Genomic DNA, 16,081 nt, shown 5'->3' with positions numbered 1-16,081 from the left:
GGACAATTGGAAGAGGTAACAGGTGCAATTCATTGATTTTTAACTTGGTAACTGATTGTTCTGTCTGTCTGCAGAACCAGAGAAGAAGATTCAGCTTCATCTTGAACTTTAAATAAGTCGGTGTCCGTTTAAACGACAGTCAACTACAATAACGACGAGGATCACATATAATTCAGGAGAAGCGGGTTCCGAGGTGCAGTCTAAACATGAAGGTTGAGACATGAAACTTGAATTTATTAGAAATTTAGAAGACATTCTGGGCTCTTCTGTTTGTCCTCGTCACTAATAGCAACATTCAAAAACGACACAGAGACAAAGTTGCAGTTAAAAACTCATCAGCGGCGTTAGAAATAAGCGCAGCCTCGTATTGATTCACGATGCCCCGCCCCCACCTTTAGACAGCGGTCAAAGATTGTCTATGAGTAAGATGGAGCACTAAACTATGAAAGTGACTCCTTACGTTTGCCTGCTCTTGGCAGAGTCTCACACAGCCAATCACAGGCTGGAACCTCACGGTGACCCGAACCAGCAACATGTGGACAAAGTGTTTAGTGGTTGTGGGGGAAATTATTGTTGAAACACTTCCGGCCTCAACGCGTGTCAGAGGCTCCGCCCCTCGTGCTCTGGGTTCCTCAGGTGTGGTCAAGGAAACGTGACGATCAGCCCGAACTTCTTCGACTGAGCCCATCAGAACCCGTCGAACGTGGTCGGCCCGTTCAGCTCAAGATGCCGGAAGTGATCAGCGTCCGAGAGTTCGTGGAGGAAACAAATGAAGACTATAAAGCTCCAACAACGTCCAACTTTAGTACCCGAATGATTCAGTGTAGGAACACAGTGACAGCACTGGAGGAGGTAACACACACACACACACACACACACACACACACACACACACACACACCACACACTCACACACACACAAACGAACTCACACTCACACTCACACTCACACAAACCTAAACACACGTATTTCTGTGTGTGTTTAAAAGCGAGCATGATAGAACGTGTTGATAAAAAGAGGAACTGAGTGTGACTTTGAGTTCCTCAGTTTTATCACGTTGAAGACTTTTCAAGTCCCAACAGTCTATTGTTTTAATGTTTTAAAGTTCAGTTTTATGCCTAGAGCCATGTAATGTGGCAGAAACAAGTCTTTAAAGACTAGATCCAAAACCAAAACAAGGCCTTAGTTCAGACTCCTTACTACACATTATTATTATTGTGATTGTTCTTGTTGTTGTTATTATCATTGTTGTTATTATTGCTGTTGTTATTTGGGGGTGTTATGAGCATAGAAGGATGGTTGGACACTAACATCACCACAGAGCTGCTGGATCACACATGAGTTTACTGAGGACGGACACAGAAGAGAGATGCTCCACATTAGCTTCCTGGGCTAACGGCTGAGAAAAGGAGTAATCTAACAACCCAGAGTTCAAAGTTTAGTCTGGAATGTTCCACAGAATTGACTCCTGGGCCCGTGTTCCCACCCATGATGCTTCTTCTCCCTGACATCCTATATCACAAAATGTCTGTATCTAATGAGATGCACTAGTGACCCATTGTTCAAGAATATCTGACCATCCATCTGACCCACATTGCTCCGTATCAGAACAATGTGGGTCCTTCCCTGGCCTGCCCCTGCCCCACAACTTGTAAAACCTCTGCACGACAGCTGTCTGACCAACATTTCACCTGTGTGTGTGTTAGGCTCTGGATATGGATCGTTCAGTTTTATACAAGATCAAGAAGTCGGTGAAATCTATGAATACATCTGGTCTGGGTGAGTCTCACACACACACACACACACACACAACATAACATGTGGTGACTGCAGGGTATTGTGTGTGTGTGTGTGTGTGTGTGTGTGTGCGTATGCGTGCAAGCGGGTTGTCAGGCAGCAGAGTCATCCTCCAAACATTCCCATCATAACGTCGGCCTGTCCCAGCTTGTACAGGGAGCTGCTGTGGTGCATTCAGGGGTGTCAGGAATAAATCAGCTGATGCACCTGAACGCTCTTCTGTTGCAGCTAAACAACCTGTAAACACATTCGGTTTCATATGAAACTCTTCAACTGTCAGCTGATCCAACAGGTCGTTTCTGTGAGCAGCATCAGCTGATGCTTCATCAAACTATATTTAATTGTGAGAAATGTGACGGACACCTCTTGACTTCTCCCCAATACGCAGTGTCATGGGACATCGAGGAGGAGACTCTTGGAACTCTGGGTAACGTAGCAGTAGAGTAGCAGTACTGTGGTAACGTAGCAGTAGAGTAGCAGTACTGTGGTAACTTAGCACTAGAGTAGCAGTACTGTGGTAACGTAGCAGTAGTGTAGCAGTACTGTGGTAACGTAGCAGTAGAGTAGCAGTACTGTGGTAACGTAGCAGTACTCTAGCAGTACTGTGGTAACATAGCAGTAGAGTAGCAGTACTGTGGTAACGTAGCAGTAGTGAAGCAGTACTGTGGTAACGTAGCAGTAGAGTAGCAGTACTGTGGTAACGTAGCAGTAGAGTAGCAGTACTGTGGTAACGTAGCAGTAGAGTAGCAGTACTGTGGTAACGTAGCAGTAGAGTAGCAGTACTGTGGTAACGTAGCAGTAGAGTAGCAGTACTGTGGTAACGTAGCAGTAGAGTAGCAGTACTGCAGTAATGTAGCAGTAGTGTAGTAATGTAGCAGTAGTGTAGTAATGTAGCAGTAATGTAGTAATGTAGCAGTAGTGCAGTAATGTAGCAGTACTGTAGTCATGTAGCAGTAGTGGAGTAATGTAGCAGGACTGCAGTAATGTAGCAGTAGTGTAGTAATGTAGAAGTACTGCAGTAATGTAGCAGTACTGCAGTAATTTAGCAGTAGTGTAGTAATGTAGCAGTAGTGCAGTAATGTAGCAGTACTACAGTAATGTAGCAGTACTGCAGTAATGTAGCAGTACTGCAGTAATGTAGCAGTACTGCAGTAATGTAGCAGTACTGTAGTAATGTAGCAGTACTGCAGTAATGTAGCAGTAGTCCAGTAGTGTAGCAGTACTGCAGTAATGTAGCAGTAGTGCAGTAGTGTAGCAGTACTGCAGTAATGTAGCAGTACTGCAGTAATGTAGCAGTAGTGCAGTAGTGTAGCAGTACTGCAGTAATGTAGCAGTACTGCAGTAATGTAGCAGTAGTGTAACCTACGAGACATCCACACATGTGCAAGGAGAACATACACACCACCCAGAAGAGCCACTGGCCCCTGGGGAATCAAACCAAGCACCTTCTGACTGTGAGCTGACAGTTCCTGGTCAACTGTCAGATTTTTAAATCCAACCTTTAATCTTCAGTCTGGTTCTAAGTTTTTCTAATTTAAATGTTTCTGTGTTCCAGCTCACGTGGAGAGTGAGGAGCTTTATGTTCAAGCAGTAGAGAAGTTTGGAGAACATCTGGTGGGGAGGGACAATGCCCAGGTGGGCGCTGCGTTTCTCCAGTTCTCTGTCTTCTCCAAGGAGTTGATGGCTCTCTTCAAGAACCTGGTGAGGGTGGAGAAGATCCTCCATGGCTTCTCCTGGAGTTGTTCTATATGAGCTTACAATAACTTCCTGGTTACAGATGCAGAACATGAGCAACACCATCAGCTTCCCTCTGGACAGTCTGCTCAAGGGCGACTTGAAGGGGGTCAAAGGGGTCTGTATTCCCCAGCTGTTGTTTGTTGTTTATTATTGTTTATTGTTGTTTATTATTATTTATTATAGTGTTATCTACAGTACTGTAATGGTACTGTACCAATACTGTAGTAGTTCTGTAGTAGCAGTACCATATGAGTACTGTAGTATGACAGCTGTAGCAGTGCTATAGCAATACTGTAGTAGCACTATTGTAGCAGTACCTTAGTAGTACTGTAGCACTACTGTAGCACCATAGCAGTAATGTAGCACTGCAGCAGTACAGTGGTAATGTAGCAGTACTGTAGCATTGTAGCAGTAGTGTAGGACTGTAGCAGTAGTGTAGCAGTACTGTAGCATTGTAGCAGTAGTGTAGGACTGTAGCAGTACTGTAGCATTGTGGCAGTAGTGTAGGACTGTAGCATTACTGTAGCATTGTAGCAGTACTGTAGGACTGTAGCAGTACTGTAGCATTGTAGCAGTACTGTAGGACTGTAGCAGTAGTGTAGCAGTACTGTAGCATTGTAGCAGTACTGTAGGACTGTAGCAGTAGTATAGTAGTATTCATTGTTCAGTGCTAATCATGTGATGTCTGATTTTCAGGATTTGAAGAAGCCTTTTGAGAAATCTTGGAAGGATTACGAGGCCAAACTGTGAGCGTGATTTCAAATCCATTCCCAATATTTGCTGATCAGATTGACTATTCTGGTTTGCGGTGTTTGTACTTCCACTCCATCACCTTAGATGATGTCACGATTTTGACAGATGACACATTCCATTTTAAGAAGTTTGTTTTTGGCATAAATAGAAAAATATCCCAGTAAAATCAACCCTGATTAATTAAAAAACAATTCTGAAAACAATTTAAACATTGAATCTACATTTTCCTCTTTGGCTAGTTATCATTCTTTATAATTGGACAGTCAATCAATCAGTACTGGAGTATTTAAGCTTTAGGAAAAGTAGCCACTGACCACCTGGAGCTTAGGTGTTGCTGTGACAACGGCAGGGCAAAGATTGAGAAGGAGAAGAGGGAACATGCCAAGCAGCACGGAATGATCCGGACTGAGTTCAGCGGTGGCGAGATCGCAGAGGAAATGGAGAAAGAGCGCCGCCTCTTCCAGCTGCAGATGTGCGAGGTGAGCGCCGCCACAGGCTGCTTGTCACATGAAGACCCTGTCATGTGACGTCACCAGTCGGCCTGTTCCCTGTGCTTCAGTACCTGCTGAAGGTGAATGAGATCAACGTGAAGAAAAGTGTGGATTTCCTGCAGGGCCTCATCAAGTATTTCCACGCCCAGTGCAAGTACGTATGGCGGCTCAGGCAGCTGAGCAGAATTACACACGTTCTTTTTATAAAGAACAAGACCCTCGGCTAAGTTAAAGTTACAGCTTTGCCAGGAATGTCATCAGGTCACCACCTCTGTTCTTCTTCAATTTCCTTCAGTGGTGATTCATGAGACTTTACAACTGTCATCTTTAGGTGCTCCTCCAGGAGAAATTAAATAGCAACAAGAACCTTGATGGAGTGTTTGGAGCTTCTAGCGTGTGTTTGCTTCACTACCAGAGGAGGGGGGAGGAGAGGAGAGGAGGAGGGGGGAGGAGAGGAAGAGGGGAGGAGAGAGGAGAGGAGGGGAGGAGGAGGGGAAGGGAGGAGAGGAGAGGAAGGGAGAGGAGAGGAGGAGGAGGGGAGGGGAGGGGAGGGGAGAGGAGGGGAAGGGAGGAGGGGAGGGGAGGAGAGAGAGGAGGGGAGGAGGAGGAGGGGAAGGGAGGAGAGGAGAGAGAGGAGGGGAGAGGAGAGGAGAGGAGAGGAGAGGAGAGAGAGGAGAGGAGAGGAAGAGGGGAGGAAAGGAGGGGAAGGGAAGGGAGGAGGGGAGAGGAGGAGAGGAGGGGAGAGGAGGGGAGGGGAGGGGAGAGGAGGGGAGGGGAGAGGAGGGGAAGGGAGAGGAGAGGAGGAGGGGAGGAGAGAGGAGGAGAGGAGAGGAGGGAGAGGAGAGAGGAGGGAGGAGAGGAGAGGAAGGGAGGAGAGGAGAGAGGAGGGGAGGAGAGGAGAGGAGAGGAGAGGAGAGGAGAGGAGAGGAGAGGAGAGGAGGGGAGGGGAGAGGAGGGGAGAGGAGGGGAGGGGAGGAGAGGAGGGGAGGGGAGTAGCTGGTTGCCATTCTTAATGTAAAAGCGTCCCGGTAGAACCTGAGCAGAACCGTCATGGAACACTTATTTCTGATGATGCAGTTTCTTTCAGGATGGGCTCAAAGCTGTGGAGATCCTTAAACCCTCTGTTGAAAAACTGGCGACAGACTTAACGGAGGTAAAAACCTGAAGGATCAGACCAGAACAGGTCACATGACCGGGGCTCATTCTCATCTTCTGCGGTTGTTTTCTGCAGATTAAACAGAATCATGACGGTGAGAAAAAACAGCTGAGTCAGCTCCGAGACGTCCTGAAGGCATCGCTTAAGGCTGAAAATCGGGAGGTGAGATCAGCAGCACGTCTGTGTGTTACCATGGCGACGCTACTAAAAATGCTCTATTAAAAGAAGAAGATACACTTTCATAAAAGAAGTATTTAGAAGGTTAAAGGTGGTAGCAGAGGGTTGATGCACATTAAAGTTGATAAAAGTGTTCTTTATTGTCTTATCGACCTGACCTAAGGTGTCACATTGACTGTAGAATCCTGTCAGCGGCTCTGAAGAAGAACGTGTTGTTTAGAACCTGTGGGTGGTTCTGAGTCCGGGACTGCGTCTTAAAGTAGTGAGCCAACTCTGAGCCGTCTTGATGTTCTCTAAAGGTCCTTCAGCAGTTGTCAGGGCAGCTTGGTGCGCTTGATTCTAGTCATCCATTTTAGAGTTGTGAATAAAAAACATTATTACTACGGTAGTAGGGGGAACACTGTTTGGGACATGTCCCTCTGGGAGGACACCCCCCAGGACACGCTGCAGTGTCTATGCTGGAGAAAGTGTCCATTGAGAGGGAAGTGTGGGTACCCCTGCTCAGACTGCTGCCCCTGGAACCCAGTACCGGATAAACGGGGTTATTATCAGGCTCCATGAATCCAGTCTGGAGCACAGCGCCATCTATTGGAAAGTTACTCTCTTTGATTGCATTAATGTGGTTTAAAAAAGTTTGTGGTCAGTTAAAATTGCTCTCTACGCACCAGTAGCTGGTATTAAAAGATGACATATGATTTATAGCTGATGAGCTAGCTATTGAGCTGAGTAGACCTGTTGTCCTTCTGCCCCACGTGGTTCCATTTTAGCTGTTCTCACCTTTCTAACAAGCTGCCACCAAAGTTTGCTTTGCAGCGTGTGGATGTTATTGTGTTGTGTTAACAACCACATTGTCCTTGGGACCCCGTGGTTTCCACACCTCACGCTCCATCGTTATCAGGCTATATAACAATAGTTCTTTCGTTCACCTTCCCGGCCTGAACTGATGGGCGGTGACATCCCCAACAAACGATCGACGAGGAATAATGTTGTGGATTTGGTATGGAGGTGTGTGTACCTCTGTCCGGATGCAACGCTAGCTAACCTGAGCTTCATGCTGTGTTGCGACTCTTGACAGGATGCTCAAGCCAAGCAGAATGCAGGTTACAGCCTCCATCAGATGCAGGGCAACAAGGCCCATGGTACCGAGCGTTCCGGAATGCTCTACAAGAAGAGCGAGGGGTGAGTCCCACGATACAACGGTTTGAATTATACACACGGGATCGTAGCCGGAACTGGAAGTGAAGCTTGTACTAAGACAGGGAAATAAGTAGAGCCGGGTGAGAGTGGGCCGAGGAGGTGGCTATGAAGGCTTCGAGGCCATCTGGTCTGTTCTCTCCAACTCTGTTGGCCATCGGCGCCTGCAGAGCGACGGGCTACGGTTGTGTGAAGGCCATGTTTGGCCAAACTGGACTGTCAAGAACCAGGCAAGAACCAGACTCCATTACAGACAGTTGAATATGTTCAAACGTTTACTTAAAATAATGATCTGCAGTGGTCGGTCAGTCCATCGAGGTGAATGACTGGGTCACATGACCAGGCTGTCCCCGTTGGTGCCATCCAGAAGATGAGCTACTAGAGCTCAACAACATAAATAAATACCACAACGCTGGTTCTTGTAGAATATATATTGCTGTTTATTGGGAACACCAAGGGAGATGGCATGTTCTGATGTGTGTTCCTGAGTGACCTGGGACACATCTGGCACCAGGATGCTTTGGCCAGTGTTCTGCTGGGGAACCTGGAGTCCTGTTATCCACGTGGGTGCTGCTGTGCCATGTAGCACCTACCCAGGTCTTGTTTCACCTCAGGGTCCCCTTTCATGGAAACAGCGTGGAAGCATCTGCTCTTGACGTCTTGCTGCCAGACACCACCACACCTTCAGGGGACGAGAGGACCAGCTATTGGGGGGGGGCATAATATTAGACATGGGGCACACACTTATGGCCTGAATAGACAAATTGACTGCGCCCATCTGAGGGCCGGGGCCGCTTTCTGATTGGTCGATTGTCTGAACATGTGAGGTAATATAACAAGCGTTTTCTGTTCAGGCTGAGGAAAGTGTGGCAGAAGAGGAAGTGCTCGGTGAAGAACGGCTTCTTAACCATCTCCCACGGCACGGTAAGGCTTTCTTCATACGGAGGAGAATTAAGACGAGCTTAGAATAGAAGACAGCAGAAGGCAAATATTATATTACTGAAACCAGTTTATATTCTCCACCCCTAAAAGTCTATTAACATTTCACTGAATTGATCACTTCTGATCAGCCATTCTAGGAAGATGCGCCAGAGATTCAAATGCTTTGGGCTTTATTTCATTAGTCACTCTGGGCACCGACATGTGAAGAACATGTCACATGAGCAGAAAGCCATGCGTGGTTTGTTGCTACACGTACGTGTGTGTAGATGTCATGGGGAGGACATTTGTACCTCAATGTGAAAACCTACAGCTCCAAGATGCATCAGTTAAGGCCAGCACTCTCATAGGGAGAAGATGAGAGACGGGAAGGAGGAGCCCATCAGAGAGGAGGACCATCACCCTCACCCTCTCATATTGATGCCTGTCTGAGGAATGCTGACAACGATTCTTGATCCCCTCCTTCTTGACTTTTAGGTAAACCGACCTCCGGCAAAACTCAACCTGCTCACATGTCAGGTGAAGAGGAACCCAGAAGAGAAGAAGAGTTTTGATCTGTTTTCGCGTAAGAGGCCAATTCGCCCTCCTCACTAACAGGTTGTACGTGGCTCACTTTCCGTCTCCACCCCCCTCCCCCAGATGACCGAACCTATCACTTCCAGGCTGAAGATGAAGCCGAGTGTCAGATGTAAGTAGCAGAAGATGTGAGCATGTCATGTTCTCCCACCATCATCTGAACCTTCTGTGATGGCTGTTGTTTCCAGCTGGGTGTCAGTGCTGCAGAACAGTAAAGAGGAAGTGTTGAACAGAGCGTTTAAAGGCGACCAGCAGGATGAAGAGAACAACATTATACAGGATCTGACCAGAGCTATTGTAGAAGAGGTCAAGAGGATGAGTGGCAATGGCAGCTGCTGTGACTGTGGAGCTGCAGGTTAGCAATACTGCTGTGAGCACCACTAATACTGCTAGCACCACAGCTAGTCCAGCTGTTAGCACTCATGGATCTATTAAGAGAACTGACCCCCCCCCCCCATCCAGAGAAAAACGCTACTGTGCACACTCCGTAGCCCAATAGGGGCTGAGAACTACCGCTTGGGTTCTCCCGGACTCTTTGGACAGTTCCTGTCGTCGGAACTGTGCCTTCGTGAACCTGCTAATGGACCGATCGCGAATGAGCCGCTGCAACTGATGACTGTGAAGAGGAAGGCAGTGCTTACGTAAATTCTAATGTTTAATTATATGTTTCATTAATAATTATTATAGAATAATTTAACAAAAGCCCAGCACAAAAACTAATATCAGGCAGTGATGTGTTTCTGTTAGAGGTGTTAATCTGTGAAGGAGCCCTGATGGTGATTTAATATCAGGCTGGAGTTGATTTACATTGCAATGATTAAGATGAGCTCTTCTTTGAAAATGGATGTTCAGTTATGTGTTCAGTTTTTGGGCCATGAACGCCCAATCTGTGAACCTCTTTCTAACTTTACTCAAGTATGAACAGTATTAACTTCAAGCCGGCCTTATGACTGACATTGATTGATTGGAGATAATTCAATGTTAATAATTGCACAAAAGTAACGTAAGTAAAACTAACTAATGTCTTCATAACATGGAAAAGATGCTACAGCTGTATTAAAGAGAGACCCCCTTCTGGCCAGCTGGTTGGTTTTGAACAATTAACATAATTATTGATTATTTTCCTTAGTTACAGTAACGATGACTAATAACCCAGCAGACGGTAAACATGTTGATTCTACTAAACAGTTTGAGTTTTATTGCTAGCAATTTTGCTAGCAGGCTAAATAAAATGCTAGTCAGCTAAGACAAATGACTTATTTCACATTTGTAATATGTATTTGTATAGCGCATTGTACAACGCATTGTCCTGAGCCACGATCCACTACTGGATGGTCACATGTGAACGTGCAAACAGGCTCGGGCCCGTTGCTCTGATGTGCGTTTACAATGTAGAGAATATTCCGCCAGAACTCGGATAAAAAAAAGAATCGATTCAAATAATGGTAATTAAAAATTTCTTACTCGTAGCTTTATGCATTAACAAAAACATTTACTGGGTGAGTTCAAGACATCTTTTTCACCATGTTAGCCTATGGAAAAGAGTATTTTTGGGCCCAATGGAAGCGCGGGACTGATGCCATCCCTCCAGTACCGCCGTTGGGCCAGCAGGGTTTATGCTTCCTGTCTTTCCTGTATCATGTTGTCTTAATAGATCCATGTTATCACGGCTGGACCCGTGGCTAATATTGACAACTGTCCTGCTAAACTGAACAAAGTCAGATTAAAGTTGTATAGATGCGTGAAAATGACACCAGTGTGTCCTCTGGCAGCCCCTACCTGGCTGTCCACCAACCTGGGGGTGCTCATCTGCATCGAGTGCTCAGGGATTCACAGGGAGCTGGGGGTCCACTATTCTAGGATCCAGAGTCTGGACTTGGATGTTCTGGGAACGTCTGAGCTGCTGGTGAGTCTACATCTATCCCAGGCAGAAAATATTATATAGTGTGCATTTGACATGTAGATACAATATGTTGTTTACTATATTGACACGCATGACCTGATGTAATGCGCGTTGCATTTCAGCTGGCGAAGAATGTGGGAAATGCCAGCTTCAATGAGATCATGGAGGCAGATCTGTCGGTGCAAAACGTGAAGAAACCAGATCCGAGCAGTGACATGTGAGTGTTGTCAGGTCACGTGATGACACCGTCCCACACGTATGGACTAAGTGGCCTGCATGTGCATTTCCAGGCAGATGAGGAAGGACTTTATCACGGCCAAGTACACGGAGAAGCGCTTTTCCAAGCGGTTCAATTCTGATGCCACGTCACGCCTGCAGCTTCTGTACGAGGCGGTCAGGAACAAAGACGTCCTGTCCCTGATCCAGGTCTACTCTGAGGGAGTGGACCTGATGGAGACTTGTCCACAGCCCAACGAACACGTATGACCTTATTAGTGTGGAATTTCATTGTATCAACAGAATCTGTGGTATGGAGGATGAAAGCTGACATCATGAAAATAAGGAAAACATATTTTAGTCATCAAAACGATGATACAATTATGACCTTTCTCAGTAGAAATGTTGTAATAACACCTGTTGCTGTGATTGTTGTGAATCGTTTACACACGCAGATGTGTCACTACAGTGTCAGAGTTGATTAGTCAGATTTTACAAGTTACACTTGAGACGTGTTACTGGTTTCCCTGCCTGACAGGAGCCCGGAGAGACAGCGCTCCACCTGGCCGTCCGCATGGGTGACAGAAACTCCCTCCACATCGTCGACTTCCTTGCGCAGAACAGGTAACCGACGCTGTTGCTGCAACAGCTACACCACTGAACGGGGCCAGCCGAGGGGATGGCAGACGGCCGCGCTGCAGTAACAAGTATTAACATGTTGTTGACAACGCGCGTGCTTGTTTCAGTGCTAACCTGGACAAACAGACTGACAGAGGAAGCACGGCGCTGCATTACTGCTGTTTAATGGACAACAGCGAGTGTTTGAAGCTGCTGCTACGAGGAAAAGCTTCAATGGCCATCGGTGAGAACGTAAACACCAGTCAACAGCACATCCAAAAAATTAGCACTAAGTAGAATCAAATGCCCCCCGAATCTGATCTTATTTGGTCCTCAAGGTCGCGATTAATGCTGTTGCCACAGCTGAACATGTAACGGAGCAGAAGAAACCTAGATAGGGAACACATGTGTGAATGTGCTACAACAACACATGTTGCCATTAACATGCATGCAACATGAAGTTCTTAGGCAATTCATCTTCATTTATACAACCTCTATAAAGAGCAAGGTTGCCTCCAGACGCTTTACAGAAACCCAAAGCCTGACCCACGATCAAGCAAAGGTGGCAGGAAAACCTGTAGCCCGTTAACAGGAAGAAACCTGAGCAGGACCAGGCTCACTGCTGCTGATGGAAAAGATGGTAAAGGAGGAGAAGGAGAGCGAGCAGGAGCGGGGGACAGAAAGAAGAGAAGAACTGATGCAAACTGAACATCATAAAAGCATACAGTAGATGTTAGTCTGGTTAAGTATGCCTATTCTCTCCTCTCCTCTCCTCTCTCCTCTCCTCTCCTCTCCTCTCCTCTCCTCCTCTCCTCTCCTCTCCTACCCTACCTATTCTATCCTCTACCTGTCCTCCCCCTTCTCCTCTCCTCTCTACCCAGCCCCCCATCATCAGGAGGGTCCCCCTACATGAGCCTGGTCCTGCTCAAGGTTTCTTCCTGTTAAAGGGGAGTTTTTCCTATTTGCTTGTTGGGGGTCAGGCCCTGGGATTCTGGAAAGCACCTAGAAACAATTTGGATTGTAAAAGATGCTATATACGGGTAAATAAAGATTGATTGAATCAATCACCAAGCTAGAGATGAAAGGTTAACTGTTCCTGTTCTAAATGTGAGCGTTAAGTAAACATATACATAGAAATATAACAAAAATCTCAACAGCCAATGAAGCTGGAGAAACGCCGCTGGACATTGCTAAACGTCTACAACACTCTCGGTGTGAAGAGCTGGTGAGAAATATTGATGACTTGTTTGGGGGGTTTTGGAACAAGAATTGATCTATGAGGCTGTATACACACATCCTTTTGTTGTTTGTCTGTCTGTTTTCCTGGTTCCATTTCAGCTAACCCAGGTTCAGACAGGAAAGTTCAATGTCCATGTCCACGTGGAGTACGAGTGGTGTCTGCAGAATGAGGACCTGGATGAGAGTGAGGATGAGCTGGAGGACAAGGTGGGCTCGTTTCACCGGAAGCACTTTGTGGCGTTGTAGTTACGACGTATGACCGCCTATTTCCTTCAGCCTATTCCGAACCGACGCGAAGAGCGCCCCATCAGCTGCTTCGTGACTGGCGCTGGTCCTAACCTAGCAGTGGTGGCCCGGGATGCTGCCAGCCTGGCACGGGACAGGCAGAGGCCTCAGATTCCTAGTATGATGATCAGCAATGAAACCTATGGTACCATGTTGGACCTGAACCTGCCACCACCTGGACCGACGCCACCGCTGCCCCCAAGAGATCCCAGCCAAGGTTAGAGTCTGTTGGGAGTGGGTGTTCTCTCTATTTTGTACTTATGGAGCTAATAAAAGTCAGTCCCTCTTGGCCACATCACCACTTACTGTAACTACACGAACTACACTACTGTGTTGTGTTGACTGGTGTGTGTCGTGGAAACAGCAGGAAGACAGCGATCGTCGTCCGACCCACCCAACCCTCAACTTTCTGAGAGGAACACATCTATGTATGGTACATGTCACTTGTCTTCAGGGTGTTCTGGTCCTGTCCAATATAAATAGCACAGCTTTTAGATCATGTCAACGCTGACGAACCATTTCCTGTTTTTTTGTCCCCGCTCTTCTTTTGTCTCCTCTTCCAGTGCTCCCAATGGGACCACCTCATCCAGTAAACAAGAGGACCAGCATGTTGGAAGGCAAGCTCCAGTCTGCTAAGGAGACTTCTCTTCCCCCTCTTCCCCTACCTCCACCAGGGATTCCATTGAATCCAGTCCTACCAGTATCTGCTGTCTTACCGCCACCCCACATTAAAGCTCCATCCATCCCTCCACCAGTTCCTAGTCACCAGACTGGAAGACCACTAGGTGTATCAGGAGCCGTATTCACAAGAGCGTACGTAGTGGTCTGGTTTATACTGGACTTAAAGGTGGTTTGATCTTGGATCTGAAGGCATTTAGTTTCAATACTGGAATTAATAATTGTGTTTTTAGGTCAGGAACGCACCCTCCACAGAGACCACCTGCACGGATTCCGTTTGGGAACCAACAAGGTTCCTCATCTGAGCAGGTTTTCCCACCAGGTTAAGTTCTGAAAACATCTGGATCAGAAGGGACTTCAAAATACAAAAAACTAAGACATGTTGATTTTGTTTCTGTTCTCTCTAAAGGGTCTCAGCCCAGGTCCCCAGAAAGCCCATCTCCTCCCACCCCCAAACCCAGAAGCACCTTCTCTGTAAGTCGTCCAAAGCAACATGATAGTGAAGGCAACACAACTGACACAGCATGGTCATGTGACACATGGAACCATGTGAACGTGGCATTTGATCAGCAACTAAAATGATTTGTGGAGCTTATTGAGTAGCTCCTCCGCTTCGGTTTCTCTCTAACTGGTTGTGTTTCCTTGTAGAAGCAGAAGTCTCAGCGAGTGAAAGCTATCTACCCGTGTTCTGCTGATCATCCTGACGAGTTGACCTTCTATGAGGGGGAGGTGATTGTAGTAGAAGGAGAGGAGGACAGCGAGTGGTGGGTGAGTCAGTTTGGTAGGGTGACAACATCACCCATGACATCAAGTGGAAGTGCTCAGCTCTTGTCTCTGTGTGTTTCAGTTTGGGCACATTGAGAATGAGCCAAGCAGACGTGGACTATTTCCTGTCACCTTCGTCCACTTCTTCACAGACTGATGTTGCGTCTCATTGTCAAACATGCCAAAAGACACGTGGTGTTGGACTCTTGTCTCTCTCTCTGAGAGACGGGGACATCCGTCTTAAAGACGAGAGCAGGACTGGAGAAAGTGGGATGGATCAGTTCTCACATTATTGTATATGTTTGTACAGTATTCACATTTATGATCACAAAAGGAATAGCATTTGTTTCCTTTAAAATCTGCATGATTTGTTGATTCAAACTTTAAAAATATGCTTAAATCATATTATGGATAGAATACTCTTAAAATTTAAAATAAAATTGCAGATTATAGTTACAATGTGTTATGACATTTGAATGAACTTGATTGCTTCATCAGGTAAATAAATTCTACATTTTTATGATTTGATCATTGACCTTAAGTTCTCATTGCTTGTATGATTATATCAGCAGATAAACAAGTTTCTGGATTTTTTTATTCGTGGAATCTTTGCACATTTCAAATGGTAAAAAAAATTAGTGTTTAATCCCAATATTCAGATTCTGTGTCAAATTAGATCACATGAATTGTTCCATCTGGAAACCTGAGACCTCCAGAACATTGGCTCTAGTTGTGGATTATAGCCCGTCATTATTCCGTCGTCCTATAGTGATGCAGAAAATTTGTCTCTCTTTTGCTTTGTCTAATTTTAAACTCATGTTCTCTTGTTTATGTACATGTACATTTTTATGAAAACAGAGGTGAATGCAAGATGATCATCTCAAAACATGTATTACTATTTTATTACAGCTCTAAATCAAAAGGTTAATGGTCAGGGTTAAGGTTATTCCACCTGTAAACCAGATTGAAGTTTAATGTCATCAATCTGACTGGCGACAGATGCTATATCATCCTCTGGAGACACCTGCGGGGCAACAAGGTGCGAAGGACCTTCCTGGTTGTCTCCTGAGCCAGGCTGGAGAACCTCAGTCATTCTTCCTGACTGATGGAGACGTTTGGTTGGTAGATGAGCTGCTTTGGATGAATCATCTCTCACCTTTTCCTGCCATTCCTCATTAGTTTCCTGTTCTCTTCTACACTTCTGCCTGGGTAGCTTCGCAGGGGTATCTTAGCGACACTGACAGCTTTTTCAGTTGTTCAAGACATCTGCATTCACATGGTAACGCAGTAACATAACGTGTCTGATTGATCCATGAGAAGTGTAGTGGGTGGAATAAAATACCATACATATTTTTTTTTTATTGAAATAGACACCCCCTACATTTCTGCTAAACATTTAAATAAATCTATGGTGGAGTATGTTTGAAATTTGGCAATACAGCAGTGCGTCAGGAGGTGGACCTGTGGTGTTACAGTGGATTAATAGGGAAGCCTCAAGATGTGTTCTGCTCATGCTCTGTTCAATATTAAACAGGCATTGGCTGGAGCAAGAAGCT

General features: G+C 46.0%; 1 protein-coding gene across 5 annotated transcripts; it reads left to right on the top strand.

Moving 5' to 3' along the window:
- Positions 1–527: 527 nt before the first annotated feature.
- Positions 528–15,053, top strand: asap2b (ArfGAP with SH3 domain, ankyrin repeat and PH domain 2b). Of its 5 annotated transcripts, none has more exons than XM_057016758.1 (29): positions 531–852; positions 1,708–1,780; positions 3,354–3,499; positions 3,576–3,650; positions 4,232–4,281; positions 4,638–4,767; positions 4,848–4,933; positions 5,857–5,932; positions 6,011–6,097; positions 7,188–7,291; positions 8,161–8,230; positions 8,723–8,810; positions 8,885–8,933; positions 9,010–9,176; positions 10,594–10,727; positions 10,847–10,941; positions 11,015–11,204; positions 11,479–11,564; positions 11,687–11,802; positions 12,716–12,783; positions 12,897–13,004; positions 13,074–13,299; positions 13,447–13,515; positions 13,646–13,756; positions 13,838–13,895; positions 13,994–14,082; positions 14,170–14,234; positions 14,409–14,528; positions 14,608–15,053. In XM_057016758.1, exons 1-29 carry the CDS (start codon positions 727–729, stop codon positions 14,680–14,682), a joined length of 2,937 nt encoding a protein of 978 aa, XP_056872738.1. In that variant the 5' UTR covers positions 531–726; the 3' UTR covers positions 14,683–15,053. The 5 variants fall into 5 exon arrangements, with proteins under 5 accessions (XP_056872737.1, XP_056872739.1, XP_056872736.1 ...); XM_057016760.1 differs by adding an exon at positions 2,187–3,252 and having other exon boundaries at positions 785–852; positions 13,646–13,895; XM_057016759.1 differs by lacking the exon at positions 13,447–13,515 and having other exon boundaries at positions 529–852.
- Positions 15,054–16,081: the final 1,028 nt, after the last annotated feature.

This window comes from Takifugu flavidus, chromosome 19 (genome assembly GCF_003711565.1).
Source record: "Takifugu flavidus isolate HTHZ2018 chromosome 19, ASM371156v2, whole genome shotgun sequence".
In the NCBI taxonomy this organism is placed as follows: Eukaryota; Metazoa; Chordata; class Actinopteri; order Tetraodontiformes; family Tetraodontidae; genus Takifugu; species Takifugu flavidus.
Note: the sequence above shows the minus strand (reverse complement) of the source record. Positions and strands in the feature narration are given on the sequence as shown.